This window comes from Microtus oregoni, unplaced genomic scaffold (assembly GCF_018167655.1).
Source record: "Microtus oregoni isolate MIOR12 unplaced genomic scaffold, Mior012 000011F_ref0000422, whole genome shotgun sequence".
Taxonomy (NCBI): domain Eukaryota; kingdom Metazoa; phylum Chordata; class Mammalia; order Rodentia; family Cricetidae; genus Microtus; species Microtus oregoni.
Genome location: NW_024543070.1, coordinates 20,297,285 through 20,310,000, shown reverse-complemented (window position 1 = coordinate 20,310,000; position 12,716 = coordinate 20,297,285). Strand labels below are relative to the sequence as shown.

General features: G+C 48.0%; 1 protein-coding gene, 1 long non-coding RNA gene and 1 other non-coding gene across 4 annotated transcripts in view; 2 read left to right on the top strand and 1 right to left on the bottom strand.

Moving 5' to 3' along the window:
- Positions 1 to 5,098: 5,098 nt before the first annotated feature.
- Positions 5,099 to 6,398, top strand: LOC121453684. The gene is made up of 3 exons (XR_005975040.1): positions 5,099 to 5,385; positions 5,667 to 5,729; positions 6,276 to 6,398. It is a non-coding gene; the product is annotated as an uncharacterized LOC121453684 (long non-coding RNA).
- LOC121453744 lies at positions 5,449 to 5,581 on the top strand. Its single transcript, XR_005975062.1, has one exon. It is a non-coding gene; the product is annotated as a small nucleolar RNA SNORA13 (small nucleolar RNA).
- Positions 6,399 to 6,923: 525 nt separating the features above from the next.
- The window catches only part of LOC121453403 (band 4.1-like protein 4A), a 198,043-nt gene continuing 192,250 nt past the window's right edge, over positions 6,924 to 12,716 (bottom strand). Inside the window, exons 21-24 of one of the 2 annotated variants that reach the window (XM_041660152.1) lie at positions 11,955 to 12,023; positions 9,512 to 9,622; positions 9,317 to 9,398; positions 6,924 to 7,725 (exon numbers count right to left, since the gene is read on the bottom strand). In XM_041660152.1, coding sequence (XP_041516086.1) covers positions 7,597 to 7,725; positions 9,317 to 9,398; positions 9,512 to 9,622; positions 11,955 to 12,023 — 391 coding nt within the window. In that variant the 3' untranslated portion in view covers positions 6,924 to 7,596. The remainder of the gene's footprint in view (positions 7,726 to 9,316; positions 9,399 to 9,511; positions 9,623 to 11,954; positions 12,024 to 12,716) is intronic. The other variant, XM_041660153.1, reaches the window with a different exon arrangement.

The following is a 12,716-nucleotide window of genomic DNA, read 5'->3' as shown; positions in this document are numbered from 1 at the left end:
CCGCGTGTAATAGTTTCTTGGTACTCATTGTTATCAGCTTCTTGTCAAATTCCAAAAAAGTCAGTCCTTGCTGCTCTTTGAATATGAAATGTGCCCACAGACTCCTGTGCTAACTGCTCAGTGTGTCCTGTCCCGTTGCCATGGTGCCCCATGTCCGCCCCACATTCATGTGGTGTTCATTCACACACACACACACACACACACACATACACACACACACACACACACACACACGTCAGTGGTGTTTTTTTTTGGAGAGGTGGTGGGAACTAAAAGAGAGGGCTTAGCAGGAGGAAGTAAATAGCTGAGGACGAGGATTTGAAGGTCAAACCTGGTCTCCAACCCACTTCCTTTCTCCCTGCTACCTGTCAGGTCCACCCTGGAAAAACCTCTTCCTCCGGCACTCACTAGGGCCCCGTGATGCTCTGTCCATACAGAGCCCTCTGAAATGGTGAGCCAAAATGGGGTGGGGTGAATGTGGGGAGAGAAGGGAGGAGGGGAGGGAGAGGGAACTAGGATTGGTATGAAGCTAGGAGAGCAGTATTTTAAATTTTGCGCCAGAATTTTTACTGAAAATATAAAGGGTGTCCATATAAATTAACTAAAATTTTCATAGTTCCACCTTCCAGCTGTTTTGGTGAGCATTCTGTCACAAAAATAGGAAAATAACACAGCGGTTGGTTTTTAAGTTTCCTGTAACCTCTCTGCTACCCAACAAATGTTTTACTTGGCCTTTCTACCATTTCATATTTCTTCTCATTTTTGTTAACGAAATTAATGTTAACCAAATAACCAAGTTGATGCAGCTAATTTGTTTTCTTCAAATAAAAAAAAAAAACGAGTAACTCGTGTAATGGCAAAATACTGAAGATAAACCCTCCCAATGAAACAGAACCCCAGACCTTAGTAGGCCCCCAAACTAACTGTCTCCGTGATGGAAGTAAGGACCATTCAGGGCATAAAACTCAGCACATAGACAGCACCACCTGCCAAAATAAAGACAAAGACCTCATCCATCAAAGCCCTTAGCTCTGGGGAAATCTCTAAATATTCTAACCTTGTTTTTAGGCTTCTGTAGTTCCGCTTCTGTCTGACTGTCTTTGCTAACTGAATATGTCAACCCAGGACACGGCTTTTGTACTTATAAATCACCCTAAGCAAGGCTCGGGGCTATACTGGGATCCCCAGCACCCAATGTAGTCTCCGACCTTCTGTTAATTAAACCCAAGTACGAGCAGTCTTCTCTGGTGGACACCCACAACACTGCCTCTGCTGACTTGAAACACTTGCATTAAGACATTCTAAGATCCCAATTGGTAGGAGGTAGGTGCTAAGAAGGAGGCGTTGGAAAATAGGGGACCTTAGCTGAGGAGCCGGAGGAAGTACAGTGGGGGTGGGGTAAATAGCACTGAGGTATTTGAAAGAAGACATTAGGATGCATTGCTTTATAAGCTTACGTTCAAATGCATATATGTGTGCACACATGCATACTGGGATGTATATGTTACACCACATGGAGCGACGGTGCTCACCCCAAGAGTGAGGCACCTCTAGCAAATCCCAGTACCTGGCAGGCAGAACCTCCCCTCTGTCGGTCAGAGGGACAGGTGGGACTCCCAAGCCCTTGGTACCTCCCAGAGGTCGACAGTGAGTCCCTATTGCTGAAGACGCCACAGGCTTTGGACACAGGACACAGGAGGTGAGCTGGGACTGACCTGGAAGCCCCTTCCTGAGGACCCAGTTCTCACAGCTTCAGAAGGGAGAGCAGCTGGTAGCCCCGCCCCCGCCCCAGCTGTAAGGCCTATGAACAGGAGTGCAGACATCTTGGAGGACTGTCCTGCCTACCACACAGGGAAACTGGAGTTGTTCTGCTGTAATTAATGCTGCATGTGGCTGTGTCCTTACATGGTGCCCCAGCTCCAGGGGTCGAGGTGATTACAAACGCTCCTATCTCCTTGCGGTGTCCTTTTTTTTTTCTTTTCTTTTTTTTCGTGTGTATGTGTGTGGTTTTTCGAGACAGGGTTTCTCTACAGCTTTGGAGCCTGTCCTGGAACTCCCTCCGTAGTCCAGGCTGGCCTTGAACTCACAGAGATCCACCTGTCTCTACCTCCCCAGTTTCTTCTTGCCTGGACTTAATCCCTGGGCTTGCCCTACCAGGCTGTGTGTGCAGTTGAAGTCGTCAGAAAGATGAAGAATTTGGAAATGGCATCTGGACACCTACCGACAACCTAGTGTGGATGCTTGTGCTCTTCCTCCACCTCTCCTGGTACTCTCCAGAGTTTAGGGGGAGGAAGCGGGAAAATGTGAAGCCATGGGAAGAAAACTGGCAGCCGTCCCCCCTTCTGAGATCTTAATCCAGGAAGCTCCAATAGTCGCTCGGGGTAGAGAGGGAAATCTGAGTTCACTGGAGTCCTTTATTAGACATATTATACACCACATACAGCACGTGCACTCCACAGCCCTCTTTAACTCACGCTCATGTGTGTACATTCATAGCTGGAATAGGTACCATATATACATATAGAGTATACATCTATAAATGGCTGGTACCTGTAAATGAGGAAATTCGGGCTCTGAATGGTGGCCAATTGCCGCGCACAGCGCCCCCGTGTCTGCGCTCTGTGCGCTGGCACCCAGTTCGTGAGCTTCGGGCAAGGGGGCTGGAGGTTAAAATACACAGATGCACACAGACAGACAGCGACACGGGTCATCCTTGAATGCCCCTTTATTGTGTTCAGGGGCCGCTTAGATAGAGATAGCCACGCCCCAGCCAAACCCACCAGAAACCACTCTCCTGCCATCAGGAACTCCTGAAGGTCTCGTGCTCAGAGCAGCTGCAGGCACTCAGATAAGGGAATTACAAGAAATTCAGGATCTGGGGTCTCACTGCTCCCAACAGCCAATAACCCAGGGGAACAAGTGTCAGAGCTAGATGGAATTGGCCCAACACCAGGAAATGTCCTCACTCTCCTTCTGCCTAGCAACAAAGCAAGACTAAAATCTGTCACGATTCCCATATTGTACCATCAGTGTCTTTTTTTGGAGGGGGGGGGTCTTTTTTCCTTTTTTTTCATTTTTTTTTCAAAACAGGATTTCTCTATAGCCTTGGAGCCTGTCCTGGAACTAGCTCTTGTAGACAAGGCTGGCCTCAAACTCAGAGTTCTGCCTCTGCCTCCCTAGTGCTGGAATAAAAGGCCTGTGCCACCACCGCCCAGCTTACAGTCAGTGTCTAAATGACAATTGTGATGGTACTGGTCTCCCTGATCCGACCTTTCTGTGTCACAGTGGCTTCTCAGAGTGGGTCAGGAGTTCACATTTCATGTCTGTGGTCTTGCCCCAGACACATTGGTTCTTAGAGAAGTTCTAGAGTGAAGATAACTGATCTAGGGCCTTCTCTTCTTCTCTTCCTTTTCAAACTACTTAGGAAAAGTAGCTCGGATGCTCCAAGTTTTAATGCATGCATTAAATGAATTGACATTCATTCATTTGAAAAGCCAGGCATGGTGGTGAAGGCTGTAATCACGGTACTCCAGGAAACTGAAGCAGGGTATCCCTGTGAGTTCAAAGCCAGCCTGGGCTACATAGCAAGACCCTGTTGCAAGGTGTGAAGACAGAGTGGAAAGAAGGAGTGGAGGAAGAAGGGAGGGGGAGGAGAGGGAGGGAGGATAGGAGACACAGAACTTACTTAAAGAGAATCTTCATTGCACCATGCAGCTCGTCTCAACGCCCAACCTCTCTCTGCAAGGAGTAACGGTTTGGGTGCGAGGTGGCCAGTTCAGAACCTCTGCTTTATTTCCGAGGAGAAAATACTCTAAAATTTCATCGTGAAGTCCAGGGCCTTACCTCAGGAACCAGCCCTATAGGACTTGTTTTTGCCTGCATCTCCCCAGCGCACCCCTCCATCCGTTCCAGTCACGCAGACCACATTCTGGTACCCCCAGATCTTACAATATTCACCTGCAGCCTCCCTAGAACTACCACCATCTGCCTACCAGGCACATACAATGACCCTTTTCTGAACTGAAATTTGCTGATTTTTTTGACATTTTATGTGATTTTTAAGCATTTGAAGGAATTTTAAAAGATCAAAGCACTTTATTAAAATTTTCTCTGGATTATATTTTATGAATATTGGGTTATTATTTGAAATGTTTTATGTTTTGAAACATTGTGATTTGGTAATATGAGAATTTAAATTTACTATTGTTATCCTCACTGTGTTTCTATTGAACAATGCTTGTTTTGTTGTTTCGTTATCCCCAGCCAAGGTCTCACTTATAAAGCCCTGGCTGACCTGGAATTAAGTGAGTATAAACCAGGTTAACCTCGAACTCACAGCGATCTTCCTGCTTCTACCTGCAACTGCTGAGATTAAAGGCGTGCACCACAACCCGGCTTTCTTGACTTGGTGTGGATTGGTCTTTTGTTTTGAGACTGGGCTTATGTAGCCCAGGTTGGCCTGGACGTCACTAAATAGCACAGGCTGACCTTGAACTCCTGACCCTCCTCCCTCAACTGCCTGGTAGTACAGGCGCCGGGCGTCACCCCCTCGCTTCCTGGCTCTCAATGCTGTTTGTTTGTCGATCATCCAACACTAGACTGCAAGACAGGGCATTCACATCACGATTCCCAGACATTCCAGAACCTGGAGCACGTATGGAATTGCTACTGGTTTTGGTTTAGCTTTTTATGTTTTCGACCTTACTGTTCCTTATCTGGAGGAGGAACAACGTCCGGCGTCCCCCAGCTCTAGGTTCCTCCAGCACTACGCCCGCTGCTCCTCACTGACCAAATGCCCTGGGCCCTGGAAAGAAAGGCAGCTGGAGACACAAGTAACAAAATCTCCTTATTATTCTACTTGCGGGGTGGGGTGCGAGACAGAACCGGTCCCATAGGAACAAAGCGACCGGGTGAGCGCCGGGCTCCTGCGCCCGCTTTCTAGGAAACCCGCGCCGCAGCCTCCCGCGGTGCACTTCACCCTCCGGCCACACGGTGGCAGGCGAGCGCGCAGTAGCCATGGTACAGTCCACCCTCCCCCCCTTCCGGGGACAGTGGGCTCTTCCGGCCGTAGAAAAGCATTGTGGGATCGCTGCGCGCCCTTTCTCCGCTCTCACGTGGCGCGCAGCACGGCGGTGCTGGTGGCTTTGGCCTGGCGGGTGGTTATGGCGTGGGAATCCGAAGTGTCCGCGGCGGCTTTGCGCCGCTGCGATCCCTTCCCGGCAAGTGGGAAGACGGCGCGGAGACGGTGGCGGTGTGAGGAGCACGGCCCGCCGGACCCCATGGGAAATGGGTCGGTGTGAGCCGAGCGCCGTCTGTGATGTGGATCTTCGCCGTCCGCCCAGCCGCACCCCTGGGCGAGAGTGGAGTGGCGATCGGAGTCGAGAGGTGAGATCGAGTACCGCTTTCCAGGCTTGCAGTCGGGGTAGAGCCGGCCTGAGGCTCTGATGTAGCCTTTGTGTTGCCCGTTCACCTTTGATCACTAGTGAATGTGGTGTCAAAAAAGGCATAAATTAATGCTTGGCAAGCTTTTCTTACCCCGGAGTTTGGTATCTTGGGTAAAGGAACTGCTTAAGTAACAAAATCTACCCTAACTTGTGTGGGGGCGGGGTGAATGGGCCGCCCAAGGCCGGCAGTGTGGTTTAACTGGTTCTTTACCCATTTGGCAGGTAGGTGTTTGAAGCTGACCGACACTTGCGGAACGACACACGGGAGCGCCAAGGTGGCTCAAGGTAGGAAGGCACAAGGGTGGGGGTTTCTGAGCTGGGGTGCCGTCCGACTCAGTAGTCTTAATTGGTTCATTTGCATTGCTACTGCTTACCTGAGGATAGGCCAGAAGGCAGCTGCAGAGAAGATAGCCTCTGCATTGGCTCACTTTTCTGGGCGTTGAGCTGTATTTTCTGAATACGTAGTATTGAACAGAAGTGAATGCACGTTGCGATGGCTTTGTGAATCTCTTCTCATCTGTGCATCAGCTAGAAAAGTTTGTGTGTCACAGCTTGGGGGAGTTTTACTAATGCTAAAGATTGGTGGGGATTGGGCTGGAGAGATGGCTCAGCGGTTAAGAGCATTACCTGCTCTTCCAAAGGTCCTGAGTTCAATTCCCAGCAACCACATGGTGGCTCACAACCCTCTGTAATGAGGTCTGGTGCCTTCAGGCATACATGCAGGCAGAACTTTGTATACGTAATGAATATTTTAAAAAGAGATTGATGGGGATTTATATGACAAAATACTTAGGACAAATGAGTAAAGTGGTCTTGTTTTTTTTCCTTTAGGGTGTCCTTGATCGTTTGGAAATGTGATCTTCAGAAACATGGATGACTTGAATTTTCTAAGAGCTGTGTAAGGGCACATTTTTGTAACAAAGCTATGAATAAATATTTAATATGCTGCTCTGAGACTTGTGTGCTAAATGCCTGGCTTTCTATGTAACAGCTAAACTGGTAGTTAGATTTATGCTTGGGTTGACATTTAACTTCCCTTGGCTTAACAAGTAAGTACAGATTGGTCATCCTATTGAGCACTTAAAACACTCCCCCCCCCCCCCCCTTGGAGCTGGACTGGAAGGTCATGGGTGGAAAGCTCGCTTTGTGAGATGAATCCACGGTTTGACAGAGTGGGAAACCTGAGGAAGCAGTTGGTGGGGGTGGGTGCCACTGCAAAGCAGAGTTGGGAGAACAGCATGTGTTGTTGGCTGTTCTTCCTCTGTTCTGGTTTTAGAGCTGGGAGTGTCAGCAAGAAAGAAAGCAAGAGGGTGGTTCCAGGGAGATGGGCTGCAAAGGATGTCCTGTAGACACAGAATTACAGCAGAGAAAAGAGCGTTGAGACATCAGATATTAATTGGAAAGGAATTCTTAGATTTATTTTTTTGTGGAAATAAAGGCCTCAGTTGAGATTCCAGTGTTGGGGACAATTTGGCAAGCACTGTATCGCTGAGCTGTCTGCCTCAAGGGGTTGTGATGGACATAAGGATGCTGAATATAGTCCTCAAGGGGACAGCTTGGCAGAGTTGAGTGAACTACTGGGCTGTGGTGACTGAATGGCTACAAGAGGCAGATGAGACCCTGCATTAATGTGAAGAGGCTTAAGTCAAGGGAACAGGATTGCAAGGAGCCTTGAAATGTTCTGCAAGGGAAAAGCTGTGTTGGGGAAGGAAGGTCCAAACAGGCTTTTTTCCCCCTCAGAAAACACAAGACAAAGACACTTAAATTCAAATCAACACTTAACAGTTTTTACAATATTTGTAAATAACCATTGGGACTTAATGCCACAAAATACAATAATACAAACAGCTTTATGGGAATAAAAGTCAACAGTCTGCAGACCAGGATTCCAAAGGCTTCATGAGAAGTGTAGGTTCTGGCTGGGGTGAAGAGAAGAGTTGGATGGGTTCCAGGGAAGACTGGCATCCAGTGAGTCCATAGGATCCTTCCAGTGAAAAGGCTCCACAGCACAAGAAGGTTGTGCATGAACCGTTAAATGCTCATTTTCTTTCGCTAAAGACATGCCCACGATTGTGGATAGTTCTCTAGTTCACAGTTTCAGAAGTGCCACTGGCACAGGGATTTCCATCCCACCCTTTGTCCCTTAACTAGGTCAAGTCTCTGTCTTGAGGCGGGCAGCCTGGACAGTTTTTATTGTTTTTGCTGTATGCTTTCCAGCCAGGTTGATTGTAGACAGCTGAGATTTTTCTTCAATCAGGCTGTCTTTAGAGCCATTTCTTCTCTAGAAAAACAATTGATGGCAGAAGAAAATAATCAGGTTAAGTACTATTAGAAATACACCAGGAGCTGGGCATAGAGGTCACATTTGGATAATCCCAGGAAGAGAGCAAGGGCTACATAGTGTGGCCACCTTAAAGTTATTCATTTATGGCATTGCAAGGAAAAGTCTATTATACTGTTTTTAAAGTTTCCACTAGTTAACTACAAAATCAAGTGTGTTTACTCTCGGTCTGACAAGATTCAGTACACATTGGTTATATTCATTATTTAAAGACTTCCTTAAGGAGGCTTGCTTTTCTGAGCAAGGCCAGAGACAGCTAAAAGGCCTCTCACACTATGAGACAGTTACTGTACAGTGTAACTGTAGCTTAGAGTTCCCTGTCTTCTGGAACTCAGTGTCACTGTCAACTAGAGTGAGGAGCCTTGGAGATAAATCTGTATTATCAAGAGAGGCTAACTGCCTACCTGAGCCTGGACATCATACCAGCTCTTCCTGTGTCGGGACTTGTATACAACCCGCTAATTAGGTCAGATGGAAACCCAAGATGCCACCAACAGTGCTTCCACAGCTCTGCCCCTGCCTCAGGGATGACTGAATGGCTGTGGCTTCTCTTTCAATCCTAGGTCCAAACACCTCCCGGATGGTATTCCCTTTGCTGTGGAGGTCAGCTACAACAGGACCTAGTTCTGTCTGGCATCCATTAACAGAGCATCTGTGCCCATCACTATTTCTCCAGCTTGGAAAAATACCTTAAAGCCCCCGCCCCTCCCCACTATTTAAATCGGTGAAGCAGTTATTGTCCTCCTAGCTCCGTCTGATCACGATCTTACCCTCCCCGTGCCCAGCTGTTCGGGATCTTCCTGCACTACCTCTTCTCATTCCTAGCAGCTCTTTCGGGGCTGTGCCCATCCATGGTTTTTGGACACATCTGTCTGCTTTAGGATTTTGCATGTGGTTTTTTTGGTAAGCAAAAAATGAGAATGGAGTTAAAGACTCACTGCTAATATATCCAAAGGAATTCTGAAAGCACAGGTTTTTTCTCAAAATTCTCAGTTGCTTCCCCTGCCTGTGCACACTTCTGACCCCAGCACTCGGGAGGCAGAGGCAGGCAGATGCTGGGATTTGAGGCCAGTCTGGTCTACAGAGTTCCAGGCCAGAGAGGGCTACACTGTGAGACCCCGCCTCACAAATAAATAAACAGACAAGCAAATAAAAGTTAAAGAATGTTAAAGTGCCGGGCGGTGGTGGCGCATGCCTTTAATCCCAGCACTCAGGAGGCAGAGACAGGAAGATCTCTGTGAGTTCAAGGCCAGCCTGATCTACAAGAGCTAGTTCCAGGACAGGCTCCAAAGCTACAGAGAAACCCTGTATCAAAAAACCAAAAAAAAAAAAAATGTGTTGGGCTGGCAAGATGGCTCAATGGGTAAAAGCCAGGGCAGTTCAACCCTCATAACCTGAGTTCAAACCCCATGTAAAACATCCTCAAAGAAATTCTCTGACCACACACAGACCATGCCCACATACATCATGCACACTAAATAAAATGCCTATTTTTACAGTCATCAGTGGGACACCTTAAAACCTCACTAACCTGATGCACGGTAGAGCCACCAGACCCCTGAGCGTCTGAGGACCGGGTCACTGGAAGTGGTGGCACAAGGTCTGTTTTTGAGCTGCCAAAAAGAAAGCGTCAGAACTGGTGAACAGGACAGACCTCGGATGCTGAGCTCTGCCATGCGGAGAGCTCTGCGGGCTGCTGTGTGGAGCCTTGAGACTGGCCACTTACTTCACTTCCGAGAGAACCGACCGCTCTCCGTCTGAACACTGGGACCTGCGGTACTGCCGGTAGCTCCGGGGAGAATGTGAGTGCCTGATGCGGACTGGGTCTCCCTGAGTCCTGAGAGGACAGCAACGAAGCAAGGAAACACTCAACAGTCAGAACAGGATAATGGGCAGCTTTTCCTGAATACTGAACTATAAAAGCAACCTTCAAACTGCCTGTGGTCGCTCTTGTTTTTATTTTGCAGGTGAGTTTGTTCGATACAGGGTCTTATTAAGTGCAGGCTGGCCTCGGAATAGAACCCACTGCATAGCCGAAGATGATTTAAACTCCCATCCTCCCAGCTCCACACCCCAACTGCTGGGTTATAAGCATGTACCTCCACACCTAGCTCAGACTGTTTTTTTTTTTAAGAGAACTTGACTTTTATAGGGTGTGAAAGCCGTAGTGATTTAAATTTAACAGTATTTTATAAAAAAAAAATGTCCTACTGCTTAACCTCCATTTTCAGGGTGTGTGTGTGTGAGAGAGAGAGAGAGAGACAGAGACAGAGACAGAGAGAGAAAATTTAACCACATTTTGTTGCTGGTGTTTTAGAGACAGGGTCTCATGATGCAGTCCCGGCCTGAACTATAGACGGAAGTGGCCTAGAACTTGAACGCCCTCCTGCCTCTGCTTCAGACTCTGAGATTACAAGTGTGCTCTACTTAGCCCTGCTTAACCACTAAAACTGAAACACTTCTGGGAATTCACTTGAATTCTCTCCAGAATGTGGAAGGATAAATCTGCAGTGAAAACAGGAGAGCTTCAACTTCCCGTAAGGAAAGGTCAGTTCTAGCTGGGTCAGTCTTCACTGGGGACGTGCTGAGCTCTTCAGTGTTCTCAGCACACACAAAAATGAGATGGTAGACCTACGCCCTCCTGACGTCACAATTAACAGTGTAAGCACATACTAGACTATCACATATACCAGAAGTCTCTCAATCTGTGCATTTATTAAAAAAGAAAAAAAAAGTGGGGAAAAAAAAGCCTCAATTCTTGACCTAGAAATGATAGCAAGAGGACTGGCAAACTTGCCACCGAGCCTGACCTAAGTTAGAGTCCCAGAGAGAGCAGCGTGATGGGGGGAAAGGGCTGACTCCCACAAGATGTTGGCCTATACACATGAGTGGCACACACATAAATAAACGGTAAAAGAATATATAAAAGAGCGTGGGAAGAGGTGGGCAGTGGGAAGAGGCTGAGGAGTTTTTCTGGGTGGGAGAAACTGGGTTGTGGAGGGAAATAAAGCCGTCAAGTGTTCTCCTTCCATATTCCTAAGGAGAAGCCAAGTGAGCTCTTGGAGATGTTGAAGCTTCAGTGGTCCAGCCAGGCAAATCCCACCCGTAATCTCAGTGTCTGGGAGGCAGAGACAGGAGGGGTACCCAAGTTCTAGGCTGCTTCCGTCTAACCCAGTCCAGGCTGGACCCAGTCCAGGCCGGTTTTCTCTTGACAAGGCAGAAACAGCCAATATGTGCTCAGCAGTCTGGGCTGCAGCTGGAGATTCCCACTAAATGTCACAAAGCGTGCTCAGTTCAGTGTGGTTCTATAATGGGAACTGACTTGGGCTCATATGGCCAGGTTCTATAGTAAATATAATTCTCCTATGTTAAAATGATAGAAAAACTGACTTTGTTATCAATGAGTATCTCAGCAAAAAACTTACTTAAAATGGACATTATTCATCGTTCATTCTACCTTCTCACCCACAAACAAGCAGAGGAGAGTCATGGAATACAGAACAGGAGCAGTTTTATGGGGTGTCGTCATGGGATACAGAACAAGAGCAGTTTTATGGGGTGTCGCTTGTTTGAGACAGGGTCTCTCGCTCCAGCCCAGGCTGGCCTGAAACTCTCTAGAGACCAAGCTGACACTGAACTTGTGTCAGTCCTCCTGCCTCTGCCTCCCAAGTTCAAGGACTGGAAACCTGAGCCACCACACAGAGAGAATAGCTCTATATACCTTTTCTACCTTTTCCCTACATTAATCTTTGGTTAATGTACAAACTGAGACACTGCATGGAACATAAAGAAAGAATGAAGTATTCCCTTCTGTGGTGGTCTGAAAGGGAATGGCCCCATGGGCTCATGCTTGACTCCTCAGTACCCAGTTGGAACTGCTGGGAAGGACTAGGAGGTGTGGCCTTACTGGAGGTGTGTCACCAGGGTGGGCCATTCCCAGTGTGTCCTCTCTGCTTCCTACTGTGGATCAGGATGAGCTGTCGGCTGGTTCCTCCACCTATGATCCGCTGTCCCAGATCTAAGCTGGACCCCAAGCCTCTGAAACTGTAAGCCAAACTAAACGCTTTCTTTCTGCAAGCTTCCTTGGCCATGGTGCTTTGTCAAGGCAATGGAGATGAAGTATCCATCCACCTTCCCACTGATAAAACTGCAAAGACGGTCACACTTACTCTACTTTAGTGTATGGGATCTCCTTCAGCTGCTCTTCCGACAGTCCAGACGGGTCCACAAGTTCCTTCCTAGGAGAGAATACACAATGAGGTGAAAGCTGTCGGGCCTGCATACATGCTAATACCACTTGCTCCAATTGACAAGCTTCCCTTTCTGCCCTTGTGGGACTCATGTATGATGTGCACGAAGCTGGGAGCTAGAACACGTGCAAGGAAAACTGGGAGAACCCCACCCCTTTCCTGTAGCTCTTTCCCTCCTTTCTGTACCCCCACCTTCAGGGCCCCATCTCCCCAGTGATAAGTTTCTCTCCTGCATGGTTTTCCTTCTACATGGTTTTGCTTCTCTTTGTATTCCCTTGTAATCGACTGGCCCAGCCAAGGTACACTGACAGACAAGCTAAGTGATCCTGGAGAGGAGGAACTGATGCAGCCCGCGGGCAGCTGCTCGTGTGTGGCACTGGACACCATTGTTGGCAGCAAACAACACCAAATGAGCACAGGGACCTGCTGAGCTGCCAGACCCAGGCTCCCTGCAGTGGCACTGGTTTTCCTTACAGCCAATTCAAACCTGCAAGTATCACCCTGGACATAAGGCTCAGCAAGTAGGAGCACAGGCTGCTCTTGCAGAAGACCCAAATGTGGCACCCAGCACCTACATGGCAGCTCACAACCATCCATATTCCAGATCCAGGGAATCCGAAGCCACTAGGCATGCACACAGTGCATATCCATACATGCAAGCAAAACAGTCATGTGTGAGTG